General features: G+C 40.6%; 1 protein-coding gene across 2 annotated transcripts in view; it reads left to right on the top strand.

The window, feature by feature from the left end:
• The window catches only part of CSRNP3 (cysteine and serine rich nuclear protein 3), a 180,153-nt gene that overhangs the window by 61,028 nt on the left and 101,629 nt on the right, over positions 1-17,496 (top strand). Inside the window, exon 2 of one of the 2 annotated variants that reach the window (XM_067549342.1) lies at positions 3,403-3,573. In XM_067549342.1, coding sequence (XP_067405443.1) covers positions 3,426-3,573 — 148 coding nt within the window. In that variant the 5' untranslated portion in view covers positions 3,403-3,425. Of the gene's footprint in view, positions 1-3,402; positions 3,574-17,496 lie in introns of those variants that run through there. The other variant, XM_067549343.1, reaches the window with a different exon arrangement.

The following is a 17,496-nucleotide window of genomic DNA, read 5'->3' as shown; positions in this document are numbered from 1 at the left end:
AAACTCAGATGAGAATCCTGTAGGACTCCCAAGTTTGTGAATCTATATCACAAATGCCAGATATACTTTACCAACCAAGGAAGCTGAAATATCCCAGTTCCTTCTCCCAGCTACCAAACATCACCTCAGTCTTATCCATACTGAACCCTAACCCTCATTCAGGTCCCATTCTGTTAGGCAATTGACAAATCACTCAGTCACACTAAGTCAGATGAAATGGAAATATACAGTTGTGTCATCACCATGCAAGAAACACCAGAACACCTATCTCCTCAGTACCCACCTAAATTCTCCACATATGCATTGTATGGGAGGAGTGACAAAATGGAAGCCAGAGGAAGCCGAACAAGAGGGAATATTCAGGGCAATTTATCTTCCAAGTTTTCTTAGAAAGAAAGAAGTGGCTACCTTCAAGGGTGATATCTCCTACCCCTGTTAGTGTTCATAGGCATGTCAGCATCAGCTCATGGTCAATGGTATTGAAAGCAGCTGACAGTTCTAACATGGCCCCTGATATTCATTCACCACCACCACCAGAAGAATATCATCTGCCATATATCCATGTAGCTTCTGTACCACAATCTGGATTGTATTGCTATGACAACCTTTTCAGTAACCTTCCCAAGATAAGAGAGATTTAAGACAAAACAATGAAAAGCTGTCACTTTCATAGAAGCAGACATCTTGCCTTCCTCATGAGAAGAATTGACAATCAACTTCAATAAAGGCACTAAACACCTCCTTGCTGGCCTTCAACAGAGAGGAGGAATATGGATCTAACTTGCAGATCATTGCTAAAAACTCCTCTAGAACCTAATGGAGCAAAACTAGTTTTAATTCATGCTGAAATAACTGTATCCCCTCTTTGAATTGACTCTGCTTTCATGAAGGCATGATGCTCAGTCCAAATTAAAGCAATCTTCTTTGCAGAGAAATTCAAAACTTCCTCTCAGTGAGAAATGCTCATTTCTGTTACCATTTGTAAACATCCCAGATTCCCACTTCTGACCATCTGGAACAGCTCCATTGATGTGTATGATGCCTGTATTAGTCATCTAGCCATTATATTGTATAATTGTAGCAGGGCATGTCTGACAAAAGGGTATTTATCTGGAGATAAACCTGGCTGTATAAAATTCAGATCTGGGTTTCTAACCCCTCCCTATTTATGGATATTTAGAACAGGGGTTTTCGTTTGCTCCATCTCTCTTGATTATAATAGAAATCTGATTTTGGGTTAGGGTTTTGAAGCCTCCTCTACCCATACCCTGGGGTTGTGTTTGTTTCTGGGGTGTTGGTTTGACCCATGTCTAGTTGAAACAATAAACAGCTTACTTTGTCAGCCTTTCTCGGCATTCTCCTGTCTGTTCCCAGAGATGGTGGAATGTGAGTGTTTTCTTCCTTACACTGCAGCTGCTCCTTTTTACCCTCTCCTACAGCCATAATCCTTTAGTTTTGATATTGCAGTCTGTTGCTATGGAAATAATTGTGATTTCACAAATTTGGTGCTATAAGCACTGCAGGAGGTACTGGGAAAAGATAGTTTGCAAGGGAGACATTTGGGAGAAGGGAAGTAGGGTGGAGAAGGTCCTCTATGTGCCTCCCAGTATCCCCATTTTTATCTGTTTTTTGCTCCTGATTGTCTTAATGACTGAATCTCTGAGACCCATCGTGTTGCTCTTAAATCTGCTGCAGAGGTCATTGCAAAATGGTGCAAAGTGCTATCTCCCCTACCCCCAGGGTATGAAATGCTTTCTCTGCTAGCCTGCTCCCGGACCAGGGAGGAATTACATCTGGCTTTTGAAACAGGGTGTGTCATATTTGGGACATGTGTCCAGCCTGGAGAAATCCTTTTGAAGAAAACAGATCTTTCATAAACAGCAAAAGGGGAACGGAGAGCAGTGACAAGCAGGTTCACAAGTGTATGATTCACAATATTAAAACCTAGTTTTGGGCAGGTCCATCTTTAGTGGGATCTGGATGGCTAGTGTACAAAGCAGTTCTGTTATGAGGATCAGTTTAGGAAATCCCTTGTTTTTAGCATTATATTGCATTGATACCAGATCCAGACTAAAAAGAATTTCCCAAATCAGACATATCCATAGATATAAAATCTCCCTCTTGCAATAATTTACTAGGGAATTTTAATGACCAGTCAAATCAGATGGGTTATAAATTAGCTGTAATTGGCAACCTCTATACAGTACAAGCAAGTGGCACTCAAACGTGTGAAATTCTTTCCTACTTTTAAAGCATCAAAGAAATTGCTTCTTATCTGCTACTTAGAGCTGATTTTTCACTGATCAGTGTAGGAAAAGGGTAAACACATCTGCAACACTGAAATTAATGGCTTCTGGGAAATCATTTTTGATCCACTTCATAAAATGATTGCTACTGGTGGTGATCAGTAAACCTGAATTCCACTGTAAGGCACATTTATAAATAAAAGAGTAGGCAAGGTATTAAATATTTTTGCTTTTTAAAAAATATAAAAAATAATCCTAGGATTCTCATAAGGAAAATTCTCTCAACCTTTTTAAATTTTCCTTTGTGAATCTCATGCACAGAGGCTGAAATACCACCTTGCTGTATACATTATTTGATGCTAACAAAGGTCAAATATGATAAGGATGTGTTTCATGTGGCTCTGTTAGGCTTACTGGATAATATTACTAGGAATCTAAATTTGTAAGGGTAAATTCACACCCTGAATGCTTTACTTGTATGAACAGGAAATATCATGGTCACATCTGACGAGTTGCACAGATGTACTACAGCAAAGAGCCACTGCAAAAATTAAATTGCCAAAAATGAGCCAGTATTCCATGTACATGGGTCTGACCTTGTGTGATGCACAGTGCATCCTAAAACACTGGCATTCAAGGATGCTGAGCAGTTCATAGATCAGGTCTTAAATTAGTGACCTATTTCTTTCTGAACTTGTACTTGTTAATTAAAATTTTTGTTTTATCTGGAATAGATGTTTTTGATCCCTCATTTAATGTTTCTGTGTACTGGGCAAATTCAAACCTGGTGCAAAAGGATACTCAAATATTGACTTCTGCTAGGTTACATCATTTTATTCCAGGTCCCTTTATGTTTTAAGAATTATGCATTACCTTTTTCTATGCAAATGTTTATTTCTAGAGCTTTGACTGTGCTGATAGAATTTAAATTTTTTCTTTAAAGAGGGTACATAATCTTATGTAATGATGTTACTAAGACTGATAATAATTTAAAAAAATATTTTCTGGTCAGTTTAAAAAGTCCCAGTATGCTGTCATCCAGCTGGATGTAATAGCCAAGTTTGTGTCTAAAAACGTCCATTAAAAAATTATGTTGGACATCTTGATTGCATGGTCAGTGGTCAGATATTTCAATATTTCATGGCTCTTGTTACAGGTTTGTGTGACAGCATTGCAGCTATGAATGGAATTTTAAAGAGGAACTTTGAAGAAGTTGACGGCTCCTCAGCCTGCTCTTCTGTACAGGAATCAGATGATGAAGTTTCTAGCAGTGAAAGTGCTGATGGTGCTGATAGTGTCAATCCATCCACTTCTAATCATTTTACCCGTAAGTACTAAAGTCATATGTAAGGTACATTGTTCCTTTTTGCACAGGCTTAGAAAGATTCAGCTGGGTTTTTTTTAAATGAATTTTAACTGTTATCAATATTTATTTCAAGTAATTTTTCTGTTTTTATCAAGTTAAATGTTTATGCTAGGAGGATAAAAAAATTACCCAAGCCCTCCATTGCTAGATATTCAAAATTTAACAACGGTAGAAATTGAGATTCAGAAGTTCAATCAGATTTCATAATAATGTCTTATTTGATTGTTAGAGAATGCAACATAGATTTTTTCCCCTCTAAAGATTTCCAATGCTATTGAAGGAACAGATTTATATTTATTTGTTTACTTTTGTATGAAGAAATCAGCAATTACTTGAAATATACTAATTTAAAAGTAAACCTGATGTCCAGTGCACCGCTTACTCCATATCTCCATATCTGAGTCATTAGCGATTAACTTAAAAAACTCATGGAAGATGGAGAGATTCCAGAGAACTGTCACAATGTTTGTCCTCTTCCAATCTATAAAAAGGGGAATATGGACAACCCTGGGGTTAGGGTTCCCCTGCCCAGTCTCTCTCAATTCCCAGACATGTTCGCAGTCGGAAAGCAACAGTCCAGTCTGCAGGGAAAAAATCAACCAGTTTAAGTGTTGTGATACTTACATGACTTGCTGTACATCGCATGTGAGATGTGAAGCAAAAGAGAATAAATAAGTTTTGAACAGAAGGAGCTTGGTTTTTTGTTTGCATCTTGCATAATCATTTGTTACTCTGCACAGTGGCTGTAACATGCTACAAAATCAAAATAGTAGCATTTTACGCTCACTTTGCACTTAGTTTTCATAGACCGGAAAGACTACATAAGGTGAGAAGCAATGTTGAATCAGACTGCACATCTGAGAGAATAGAGACTTTATCTTAAAAGGAAGTAAAAATGTAAAAATTATTTTAAAATATTTGAAAAACATTTGACTGGTTCCCTGCTCTCCACAGGGTAGGCAGTTTGAGGAAAGCTGAGCTTTTTCTTCCTAAAAATGTGTGATTAGTTGAAGTTTGTTGCCCAACTTATGTTAGTTCTGTAGTTTCTATAAAAAGACTTTCATAATCAGTCTAGCGTAAGTGAGAAATTAAAATAATTTAGACATTTACTGAAACAGGTTTTTTAATATTGCACAAGAACATTTTTCTTTTCAATCACATGTTAGTTGGTTTAGGATTCCCACTTTGTGCTCCCTGCACTCAGTAAATTTTACTTTGCAGTCAGCCCTTCACTCATGCAAAACCTGAAGATTAAAATGAATTAACTGTCTAGCTTCAAATGTAAGGAGAATGTCACGTTGAAGTCAATAGGACGAATTAGAAGGATTAGTCGTGAGGGAGTTTCAGGATTGGGTCTCCTATGAGTAGACTATAGACCAGGTATCTGGATATTGCCTCACTGTCATAACATATACTTACCCCCACAACAATCATTCCAATTTTGAGGAGATGGGAGACATGTTTGCTCTTACGTAGCCTTGTTGCTTGTCAAATTCATTCCTTTTCAGCGTAGCTTTATGAAATATTATGTTTATTCTGTACCTGTATTCCCTGAAGTTTAGACTTCCACTGTCCATCTGGAGCTAGAATGCTGTTCATAAAAATCCAAAACAATTCATAGGAATTCAGTTCACTCTTATTATGCAGATCAATCAGTTCTCCAAGGGATTGCTGAGATGTAGAAGAACATTGTAAAGAAAAAACATATTGTGCTATGCACTCTAGTTATCCCTATCTATACTTAGTCATTCCTCATGAAGGTGAAATGTAATATTATAATAGTATTTCATATAGTGATTAAAGATTGATTGATATTAATTATTAATTTCCAAGTTCTAGTGATATATTTCTTTTCATATGATAATATAATGTATTCAGAAATAAATATTAAATATTTTCTTATTTGCCAAATTCATACAAATAGCATCAAATTATTTTCCATTTGTCTGGCAGTGTCTATTAAAGTGTCTATGCCACTTCAAATATTCTGTGAAAAAATTTACATTTGTAAAAGTGCAGCAAATTAAGTGAATATATACCATTAAAATGCTATTGGCATTTCAAATGTAAAACATTTTGTCTGAATTTCACTGGGCTGGAGAGGGATGGGAAACCTGGAATTCTTACACCTGCCACTGACAAAAATCACAAAATCATAATGCCTGAAGCGAATGCACTTGTATCTCTCCAATGCGTTTGAGATTCATCATGCAAATAAAGCAATCTGATGCTTTCCAACAACTTGAGCATGTAGTATATGTGCAGAACACAAGAAACTTCAAGCTGGCCTTTGTAAATGGGGGCCAGTTTGTGTTACTTTTTGGTTTATGGATAGAAATTTAATCATTTCACTGGTGAATCTTAATGCAATCAATGGAACTCTGGGACATCCCCAGACATTTTTAGCACTTCATGTGCTGTGCATTTGACAGATAAAATAATTAACTAGTTAAACCAGAGGTGAAGGATACATCTCAATGAATAAAATTCCAAATTCTAAGCAGAATGAGGCAGTGAATGTTATGTTTTAAATTATAAATAAAAAGAAGCTTTTACATCAAAAGAGATCACAACAAAAAAAAGATAAAAAGTATATTATAAAATACCTCATATATATGTGTGTCTAAATTAAAAAACTATCTTTAAAGAGTCCTAAAATTATGGGATCTACAAAATGGGCCTGATTTTTAAACAGGTTGTTAGTTTCATGTAAAGTGTTGTATATAAAAGAAGTAATAAAATGAACCGTATTTCAAGATTTAATTATATTTCTGGTTAGTTGGTTGTTTAGATACTGTGATAATGGAGTGTTTGTCTAAAGCAGATATTTAACCTTCATTAGGGGTAAATGCTCCCTTCTGTTTCTGTGTGTGGTTGTGAGCAAATAAATAAAGTTCATGACTTTGAAGGGAGAGGGAGCCCTAGAAATGGACAATGCAGCTCTGCACCATGCACTCCCTTTCTTTCCCCCTGCCTCACGAAGAAATCAATCTGGGATATCCCATGGCCTTTAGCTGGGTAAGGAGTCAGGATGGGGTAAAACCATAAGGAGGGTACTCTCCAAAGCGTCATCTCCCCCAAAAGCTCTGCAGAGCATCCGTGTATAAATTAATATCTAATTTGTGTTGGTGCCATGCTAGCATGGAGGTAGGAAGCAGAGAAGAAGCACATAGCCTCTCTGACCTGGTTTCAGACAGATCTCCCTGAGTTTCTTCTTCCATACATGGAAATAATCTGTCTGGGAGACAAACTGGCCTTTAAATGTTTGCTTACTATTGATGCATCCAGATAGCTTCCATTCCACAGGTTTTAAAATGTTTAATGGATATTTTTGTAGATGAATGTGATTATAAATGAATAAACAGTAAGATAGCTTAGTGATAGTGTCTTTAATTTAAGAAGGCTGTTCCATTTTAAGACCCTGTTTTCAAGTCCTTATATTTTTTTGCAGCATAAACTGTAATAGTAAAAATGATGTGGTGAAATCCTGGCACGACTGAAGTTAATGGGAGTTTGTCATTGACTTCACTGGAACCAGGATTTCACTCTATGTTATACCAGTTCTGTTGCCAATCTCACAGATGGACTGAGGCTGGCAAGAGCTCATACCTGCCCCAGGACTGCTGTAATTTATCCCAGGTGGAATGGCCCTGGATCACTGGAACACATGCACTGGCATGCTACGTCCTGCCCTAAAACAGTCCACTTTGCTGTGCTCCCTAAGCAGAGTGGGAGAGTAGGTAGTAAAAAACCTCCAGGTGCCATCAGCATAAAGGGAACTTTGAAGATCTGGTGCTTTCTGTGTGTGTATATGTCTGTGCTGATTTACATGCACACACTTAGTGTGGGCCACCTTAAAAATTTGTCATTTATCTCTAGAAATCCTTAAATATAGTTTGTGATATTGCTTGTGATTCTCATTCTAAGCACAGGGTATATCAGTACCAGATAGTCGTCTGTTCTAAATATATATACCCAAATAAAAAAACTTTCCTACCAATTAGTTAAGGATGAACATGTGTGTGATGGGGCATACCAGCCCCACCCTGGCGTAGAGAGGGTTAAGGACTCACTGCAGGCTGAAGAGGCCACGCCCCTCCACCTTTGCTGGGCATGCTGAGCATGAAAGGGGGATATAAAAGGCAGCAATCCAGCTCACTCGAGGTGGACTGTTGACCGGGAAGGAAGCACACCACCGACTCTCTCCAGGCAACCGCTGCAGACGCCGAGCACTGAGCCAGATCTTGCAGAGCCCCGGACAGATCCCAGGCTGCCAAATAAACTCCTAAGAGGGACAGAGCTGCCAGGAACCGTATCGATGGGGGACTCTGAAGTTCCTGCGGAATTGTGGAACATTGCCGCTGCCTCCATGGTAGTAAGTAGCCCAGGGGGCTTGAACATTGTTAAAGGGGGTGACGCAGGTGCCAGTCAGTGTGTTTTGGGAGATTCTCCGCTGACTCAGTGGTAAGCACCCCCGGTAGCAACAAGGCCCTGGGCCAGGGCTCAGAGGAGCAGGGCAGGCCTGAGCCCTCCTACCCTGGGTGCTGCACCCCACTATCCCAACAGGACATAAGGCCACGCTGCCCCAACGAGGAGGCTGCCTTGCTGACTGGCTACTAGGCCACGTTACCCTGATTACAGGGCCACCTTGTTGATTCTGACCATTGGGCCACACTGTTCTGATTATAGGACTGATTTATTGACACCAGCTATGAGGCCACACTGCCCCAATTGGAGGGCTGTTTTGCTGACTGACCATTAGGCAGCACTGCCTTGATTGGAGGGCTGTTTTGCTGACTCTGGCCACTAGGCCACACTACCTGGAAGAAAAGGGCAACCCCAATGACTTTGACCGCCCTGCCGCATCGTCCTTGAAGAGGGGGAGATGTCAACCCACGGCTTTTTCCCACCTTCCCTGTGTGCATGACTCGACGCCTGTGACGGGGCCAGCTAACCAGACTCCTCTTTTTAAAAAAAAAATTAAAAAATGTTACATTTCTTACAAAATCCCCAAAGTTAGAAAGTGTTGAAATGAAAGTGTAGGGAAATCTGCTGGTTTCCCCTTGTCATATAAACCTTCATCAGTCACTGTCACACCACTCAATTTGTTATTCCTTAGTGAATTCCAAAATTTTCAAAAGTGGCTTCTGATTTGGGGTTCCTCCTTCTTAGTGCCTAACTTGAGAACTGTTGGGAATAATGGGTACTGAACACTCACAAAATCAGCCCTGCGTTTCTCAGCCTAATAATGCAAAAATTGAGGCTATGTTTAACCATTTTGGAATTAGCTTTTCTATGCCTCGTGTAGCCCATCTGTAAAATACGTGGATAATACTTCTTACCTCCCAGACTCTAACCATAAGATTGCAATAACAGATACTATTTTGTGATTAATGCTACAGTGTTTTAGATTTGAGAACTATTTGACTTTCTAGTTAAATTCACCCAAGCATTTCAAAAATGAAAACCTGGGCCAGTGAGTGATTTCCCAGCAGACAGTTTCCATTATACCAATGCTATGTCATGACTGACTTTCCACTTTTTGCAGTTTCCATGACAACCATGATTTTTGATCTGCAAAGAATAATAATGTATTGCTAAGAGGTATAAAATATTTTTGGAATATGTTATTCTATCAGAGGAATAGAGTAAACACATAAGGGCAGTTTTCATTAATCAGTATTGTAATTATAGAGTCACTGTATAAGTACTGCATGAATTCTTTGTTTTTGACAGACTGCAGACCATGCCTTCTAATTTTCTAGATCATATAGAACAGGGAAATACTGGAAAATAATGAAGCCTTATTACAATTGCAGAACAACTTTCTGGTAAAGTAATAATAATACTTAGAGATTCTTGGGCACCTTCACTCTGAGTATCACAGAGGTATTATCATTCCTATGTTACAAATGAGAAATTAAAGCAGAGTAAGATTGTGACTTGCCCAAGGCCATGCAACAAGTCAGTTTCAGACCCAGGTGACAATTTGGAGGCAGACAAGGTATTAGCAATATAGCAATTAAGAGGTGAATAATGGGTTTCTTTAGGTGACGGGCAGTAGTAAAGCAAGGTGAATTTTTGGGATAGGAAGAGGAAGGAGGGTGTAGGAGGAGTTCCTGGAGGAGCAGGGAGTAGGTGCTGGGGAGATGTAGCGAAGAAGCCAATAGGAAGGTGGGAAGACAGCTTGTTCGTGTGTCGGGTCACCTGTGGTGTGTGAAGGAAAGGATCAGAAGAAGAGTAGAAACTCTCTCACTCCCATGGTGGGAGGAGGAGCTTGGCAAGCAGTGGCTCCCTCTTCTTGGTAAGACTAAGGAGGTTGGAATGATAGAATCTCACTTGGCAAACATGTCTGCCTGCAGAAAGCACTGGAGGTTGGCTAGCTGATTAGTGAGAGAATGAAGGAGAGATGGGTGAATGAATTAAATGAGAATTCTTAGGTCAAAGAAATTTAATCCACCAGGAGTGTTGAAAATTTTGTGTTCATTGAGGGTGATTCATTCTTTTTCACTTCATTATTGTATGTGTAACATGCTGCAAAATGGCAAAATAACCTCCTTAGTGATTTATTTAGGAACCTCACCTTTTGGTGACAGCAAACAATGTTTGACAAAGTCCAATAAAGAAGTTGTGTGATCTTTTCTCTATTATGTGTGACATATAAGATTGCTGGGAGGTATTGATTGGAATGTCCCACTGTATCAGTCTTTTGCTTTGTGTTTATTAGTTGGAGAAGAGCACCTTGAACTAACACATGCATAAATCTATCCCCAAATCTAGGACTAACTATTGATTATACACTGACTATGTACTGTGGAACGGCAGATTTGAAAACCTCTCTTTCAGGCAAATCTAAAGTCCCTAGTCAGAATGATAGGCAGAGGAGGATATGAAATGAGATTTGCTGAACTGGTCTTGTGTGGGCAGTAGGGAAATCTATCAGCAGACCAACCAGATTGCAGGATTTTGCCCTTGATTTGCAATATAGAATAGAAGCTAGAAGTCAGAATCAAGAATAACATGTCGGATTCAAAATGTCACTTTTTACACTGTAAACTCTTTAGGGTTGAGACTGTGCCTTTGGAGGTTACTGTACTATGAATAATAAATAGTAATAAGAATGAATTTGCAAAATTATTCACTACACATGCAGGAAAAATTGTCCCAAAAGTCTACAAAAAAAGTTGTGCTATGGAGTTAATAGATATGTACTTCCCTCCTATAGACAGGGTGTTTCTGTGACATATACATCATTTAAAAACACAAAGTCAGACTCATCTGGTAGACTGGTAATTTCCTTTAATCAGACAGATCACAATGATTCCAGAGTCTCCAACTGTCCAGCTTGTTTCTGGTTTTTAATTGGCCTTAAGAAACTTAAGTGTGTGTTTGTCCAATGCCAGAGTGCGCCATGGGCTCGGCCCCAGCACTCATCCAGGGGTCTACTCTGTATTGTCCAGGTGATTCATCTCATCAGGCTCTGCAGCTGGGCCTTGGATAGATTGCCCCTTCCAGGGTTTGTCAATAAACACAAATAAAATATTCCACTGGGGAGTGTGTGTGTGGTAAGAGTCCTCTTTCCGCACAGTGCCTCTGTAAAGCAGTGAGCCCCAATTAGGCTCACAGGGTAGTGTCAAGGAACAGTCCTATGATAAGTAGACCCAGCACAAGTTCTCCCTTCCTTCGAGGAGGGGTTTCTGAGCAGCAGTCAGCTGAGGAGTCCTTGCCATTAGCCAGGCCTTGCTCTCAAAGCTAAGGACTGGAGATCTGTTCTCACTGGTTTGCCACCAACTGAGCTAGGTTTCTCCCTTTTAAGCTCCTCCCTCTGATTCTGATATCACACAGGTATGGTAGGGCAGAACCACATGTGCCCCCATTAGTTCATTAACCGTGGTGTTTGTATATCCCATAACAATATTCAATATGGTTTTGGTTGCAAGAAAAATGGTATTGTGTTTAAGGCATAGGCCTTAGTGTTGGGACATCTGGGTTTTCTTCCAGTGAAGACTTCCTGTAACACCTTGGGAAAATTTAGGCCAAAATTTTCAAACTTGAGTTCCTAAAGATAGATACTTAAATCCATAAGTAAGGTCTTTAATAAGTGGCCTAATTTTCAGAGCGCAGAGACACCATGATGGTATTCAGGTCTCATTTTAGGTACAGTATAAGAACATGAACAGGTAGAGGGAGTAATGGGTGGTCTGACTTCATTACATTGACTTCAATTGGAACACGTTGGATTCTCCTGGGGATAGGAATGGATTCCCATTGCCAGCTCATAACATTTAATGGCTTCATTTTTGTTTGAAAACTTAGTTGCGCACACTATCTCAAGGCTATTCTATCCCAACCTATAGCTTTTATTTCCAGTAAGAACAGGGAGTCCCAGTGGCCCTTTAGACACTTCATTTGATTTATTTTCTTTAGAAGCTCTTATGGAGCAAATGAAGCTTCAAAACAGCTCCTGTGTTTTCCTCTTCCCATAAAAGGAATCCAGGATGGGGAGGCCACTGTACAAAAAACTGTACTTCATTAAAGTGGATGTCCACTTACTGTTTGTTCTACTTTAGTAGGGGATCCTGTATAGCTATCTTCCCTTGTTTTACATACCTGTTGTATGCTTTATGCTCAGTACAATACTGCTTTATATCGCTCTAACTTCTTTGGAACCTATCTGTAAAAATTACCTGACAAAAAACAGTTGGGACCAGGTTTAAATTAATCTCCTAGAAATTTTACCGAGAGCTGAAACTGTTCCTTGGTGTGACTCTGTTTCGGTTTAAAAAGAAAAATACTGCAGTATCCTTTGTTTTCTTCTTCCAGTGGTGTCCCTGTGAGTGTTCCTCTCTAGGTGTTGGTGCATCCTTGTGTCCTTGATCGAGATTTTTAAAGCAGTGCTTTTCCAGATGACACATGCACAACTCCGTTTCGTGGTGCCATTGGCACCTCTTTTGGTGTGCAAGCAACCTGACCCCTTCAGTTCCTTCTCAACTGTTCTGAGATGGAGCCCTCAGCAATCTCTTACTTTAACTCTTCCTCTTACTTTAGAAATAGTGATGGTTTAGTCAATAATTAGTTTTAGTTCAATCAGTAATTAATTTTACCTGTCTTCCGCATTCAAAAAAAATATTTTTTTTCCTTTCCTCTCCTTTCCCCTTTGATAGAGTAGAGTAGCTTCCGTTTTTCCAGAAGACCTGACAGCATTTCTGGTTCACCAGGTTTTAAAAGGTGTATGTTCTGCAGAGATGCCATCCCAGCATCAGACGGACATTCCCAGTGTGTCCGCTGCTTGAGTGAGGGTCATGTATCTCAAAAATGTGTACACTGCAAGAACCTCAAAGCCAGAGCCAGAAGAGATTGGGATCTCTGACTAAAATTTATTCTCATGGAAAAGTTGCTGAGACCCTCTTCTGAGCTGGGGCCAGATAACCCCTCTTAAAAAACAACAGAGAAATCCTCAAGAAATACAGCCTCAAGCTCACCCAGGGGGGAGCCACCAAAGAAGAGGAGTTTGCCCCTAGGGTGGTAACAATCCCAAGAAACATCCCAGCGCAGAGTTGAAAGGTAAAAACAAACTGACCTCCTCCAGTACTGCACCGACACAAGAAATGGAACAGAGACCACAGGCCAAACTGCCAACTAAAACAACTTCGGTACCAACAGAGTTTACAGCACCAACTGTGGCACCAACTCTGATGACAGCACCGATGATTAGCATGGTGCTGACAATTGTTTGGCACCAGCTACGGCGCCGAGGTCAGCACTGGCACCGACAATGGCATCAAAGCCAAATACAGTATCAACCCGAGTCACGGCACCAACATTGGCACCAACTCAAAAATGTAAGGAGAAACAAAACTATTGCCAGCAGAATGAGATGACACTAACATCATCACCACTGCTCGAGACAGATACATCGCCAGTGCACTTTGCACATGATGAGGGTCTTTCGCTAAAAACATTTTCTAGTGGAGAGGACAGCAAAGCAGAGGAAAGTGAATTCTCCTCCTAGTATTCTTCCCCACCCAAATTAATTTCTGAGGTGCCCAGACACACACCACGTACTGGACGTCCCACATATCCATGGTATGTGTAGAAGAAAACACAGTCTTCACTTCTGTTTGGGTGGGCAAGGAAAAGACCTTTATTACAAGGTAATTACCTGGGGCAACAGCTTCAGCTGAACTGCGCCGCTGATCTGCATCACGTGAGGGTTTTTATACAGACTTATTACCAAGTCATTGGTATACAGCAAAATACATTAAGTATGCATAACACAAAGAAGAAATAACAGTGAGTTGCACAAACAGTGTCACGTATACTGCTGCACAAGGAACTTCGTGTATTTGGTTACATTCCTGTATTTGGTTACAAAAGAAGGCATGCACATAGCTTATTGTTAAATTGGAAAAATACAACTTCAGTCAAAAGAAAGAGACAGTTTGCTATCTTATTTAGCTTCACAGAAAACTTCGCTCCCTGCTTAGCTGACCACGCTTATCGATCAGCACATTCCTAACTTCCTCTTAGCCTTCAGCTACATGCTCAAACAGTCTTTATGACCAACTTTGTTTCCACATATGGTTCACCATGGTTCGGACCACCCGTTCCCTATCCCATATAATGGTCAAATTGGGATATGTGGTCAAACTATACTAGGACTTATGGTTGACTGCCCAGTCCCTACAAACACAGACTCAGGTCTTCTACGCAATCTGCTCCATCTGTGTTTGAATGAACACATGAAACCTTGGAGGAAAGGGAGGAAAGCATCAACGAGGACACATCACCTCTAGCACATGACTCCTCCTCTTCACTAGATGAAGCGATAATACCTCCTCCACCCACCGCCACTGATGACTTTAAACACTGCCACAAGCTGTTCAAAACAGTGGAAGAAAACCTGGAAATACCTCTTAAGGAAATCACAGAATCCCACCACAAGCTACTACAGATCCTCCATACCACAACCTCAGCAAAGATTGTGTTACACATTGATGGAGCCAGACAACAACCTCTGGCAAACACTGGCTACCATCCCACCTACCTGCAAGAGGGCAGATAAAAAATATTATGTCCCTGCCAAGGGGATGGGATTTTTATTCTCATATCCTCCCCCAAACTCTCTGATTATTGATGCCGCAAACCAGAGAGGCGCACAAACCTCCTTTAAGTTGGCGTCTCACGATAATGAAAAATGGAAAAGGCTAGATTTATTAGGCAGGAAAGTATATTCCTTCGCAACGCTATAGTTAAGAGTAGCCAACTATGCAGCTCTGTCAAATTTTAATCAGAACAACTACACCAAATTTTTGAGTTTATTAGTGACATCCCAGACAACAACAACAAAAATTCAAATCACTCATAAATGAGGGCGAAGTCATTGTGAGAACGACTTTTCAGGCTTCCCTCAATGTGGATGACACAGCTGCCAGAACAACAGCTACGGTGGTTGTCATGCATAGGGCATCATGGCTCCATTCTGCTGGCCTTCCCAAGGAATTACAGGCCAAGGTAGAAGGTCTCCCTTTTGATAAGATCAAACTCTTTGCAGAGAAAACTGATGAGGTACTTCTCATGATGAAGGATTCACCATCAACCTTGTATACCCTCAGAATTTATACACCTGCAATGAAGAGAAAACAATGCAGGTTTCAGCCATACACACATAGGTACCAACAGTACTCACACCAGAGACAGTACGATCTGCAAAGGAACAGAGACCTCAAAAACATTGAGAAACGCACTGAACATCAATGATCTCTCCACAAAGGAACAGACAGACACCACAATGACATTGATAAACTCACCAAACATTGTTGACCTCTCAACCGGCATCGACTAAACAACAGTTTTGAAATTTTCATCGAGGGCCTGAATAACCTCCAACAACAATGCCCACCCAATTTGACTTTCACTTACAATCTCTATCACAAGTGGGCAGAGATTACATCAGACAAATGGGTTTTAGAGATTGTCCATTTGGGATATACCATCCCCTTCACATCTATTCCCCCTACCCAATCCCCCTCCTCGTCCCTCTTCAGGGAACCATCTCACATGCATGTGTTACAAGAAGAGTATCATCTCCTACTTATAGGGGCAATAGAGCATGTTCCACAACAACACAGAGGGAAGGGTTTCTACTCCCATTATTTTTTGATCCAGAAAAAGAGCGGAGGATGGAGACCCATACTAGATCTTCGAAGACTAAACAAGTTCATAACACAACAAAGATTCAAGATGGTCATGTTGTCCACCATAATTTCACCAGCACTGGAATGGGGGGACTGTTTCTCAGCCCTCGACCTCCAAGACACTTATTTATATGTCACTATCCACCCAATGCCCAGATGCTTTCTCAGATTTACACTGACACGCAATCATTACCAATACAAGGTATTACCCTTTGGCCTCTCTACAGCACCAAGGGTCTTCCCAGCCGTAGTAACAGCACATCTGCGCAGGAAAGGGATCACAATATTCCCGTACCTAGAAGACTTCCCATTAAAGACACACAGTCAAGCGCTAGCTATCCAAGCTACCCAATGAACGAGATCACTGTTTCAAAACCTTGTACTCAGGATAAACAACGAAAAATCCACTTTGAACCCAACACAATAATTGGAATTCATAAGAGCAGACCTGAACTCAGTAACAGCCATGGCATCATTACCAGTAACCAGCTTCCATGCCATAATAGATCTAACACTATTGATAAGAAACAGCCCAACCTTAATTTCACGCACAGGTCTACAACTGCTAGAACAAATGGCAGCCACTACTTTCATGATCCAACATGCATTGCTACACATGTGCTGCCTACAGGGATGGCTATCAACCACCTACAAACCACACAAGCCTGGTTTAAACAAAACACTGATGATGCCAAACAAGGTCAAAGAATCCTTACAATGATGGGCTCGATTCATCAACATGACGACTGGGATCCCATTTTCACAGCAACCATTCTTGGTTATGATTACCACAGATGCATACCTGGTAGGTTGGGGAGCGCATCTACAGAAACATATTATACAGGTCCAGTGCACAAAAAACCTAAATAAGTTTATATATAAACCTCTTAGAGTTACATGCAGTTTGCAACACATGCTACCACTTTCTCCCACTCACAAAGAACAAGACGATAAAGATAATAATATACAGCATCACGTGCATGTTTTATGTAAATTGACAGGGAGGAGCAAGATCTTACTCCCTATGCACCAAAGCCATAAAACTCTGGAATTGGTGCATCCAATATCAGTACATCAGCAGCATACTTACCAGGATGCCAGAACACCACTGCAGATGCCCTCAGTAGATAATTTGGCCAAAACCACGAATGGGAGCTAAACAATGAGGTTCTGAAAAACGTTTTTCGACAATGGAGTCATCAAACCATTGACCTCTTCGCTACAATGCAGAATCACAAATGCCCCCTGGTCTGCTCAAGAGCAGGACTGGGAAGGAGGTTAACGGGGGATGCATTTCTTCTCAATTGGAGCGAACAGCTCCTTTACGCATTGCCACCCATTCTGATGATATCCAGAGTCATCCACAAAATATGTATGGATGGGCGATAGTGATAATGATAGTGCCAACGTGGCCCAGATAAATCTGGTACTCCTACCTATTTCAGATGTCGATGTACACACTGATCACTCTCCCACTTCACAACAATCTTCTATCTCAACAACGGCCAGATCTTCCACCCCTCCGTTCCCTTCCATAAACTGGACCTGAATTCACAAGATCATGGCCATTTACTCCACCTGAACCTTGAGTCTTTTCACCTGACTGCATGGAAGCTTCATGACTTAGCCCGAAGGAGCAAACCTGTTCAGAACAAGTTCACCAGATCTTGCTGGTTAGTAGGAAGCC

Source organism: Emydura macquarii, unplaced genomic scaffold, assembly GCF_026122565.2.
Source record: "Emydura macquarii macquarii isolate MOO-44397 ecotype Brisbane River unplaced genomic scaffold, CSIRO-AGI_Emac_v2 contig_1253, whole genome shotgun sequence".
NCBI classification, from domain to species: Eukaryota; Metazoa; Chordata; order Testudines; family Chelidae; genus Emydura; species Emydura macquarii.
Note: the sequence above shows the minus strand (reverse complement) of the source record. Positions and strands in the feature narration are given on the sequence as shown.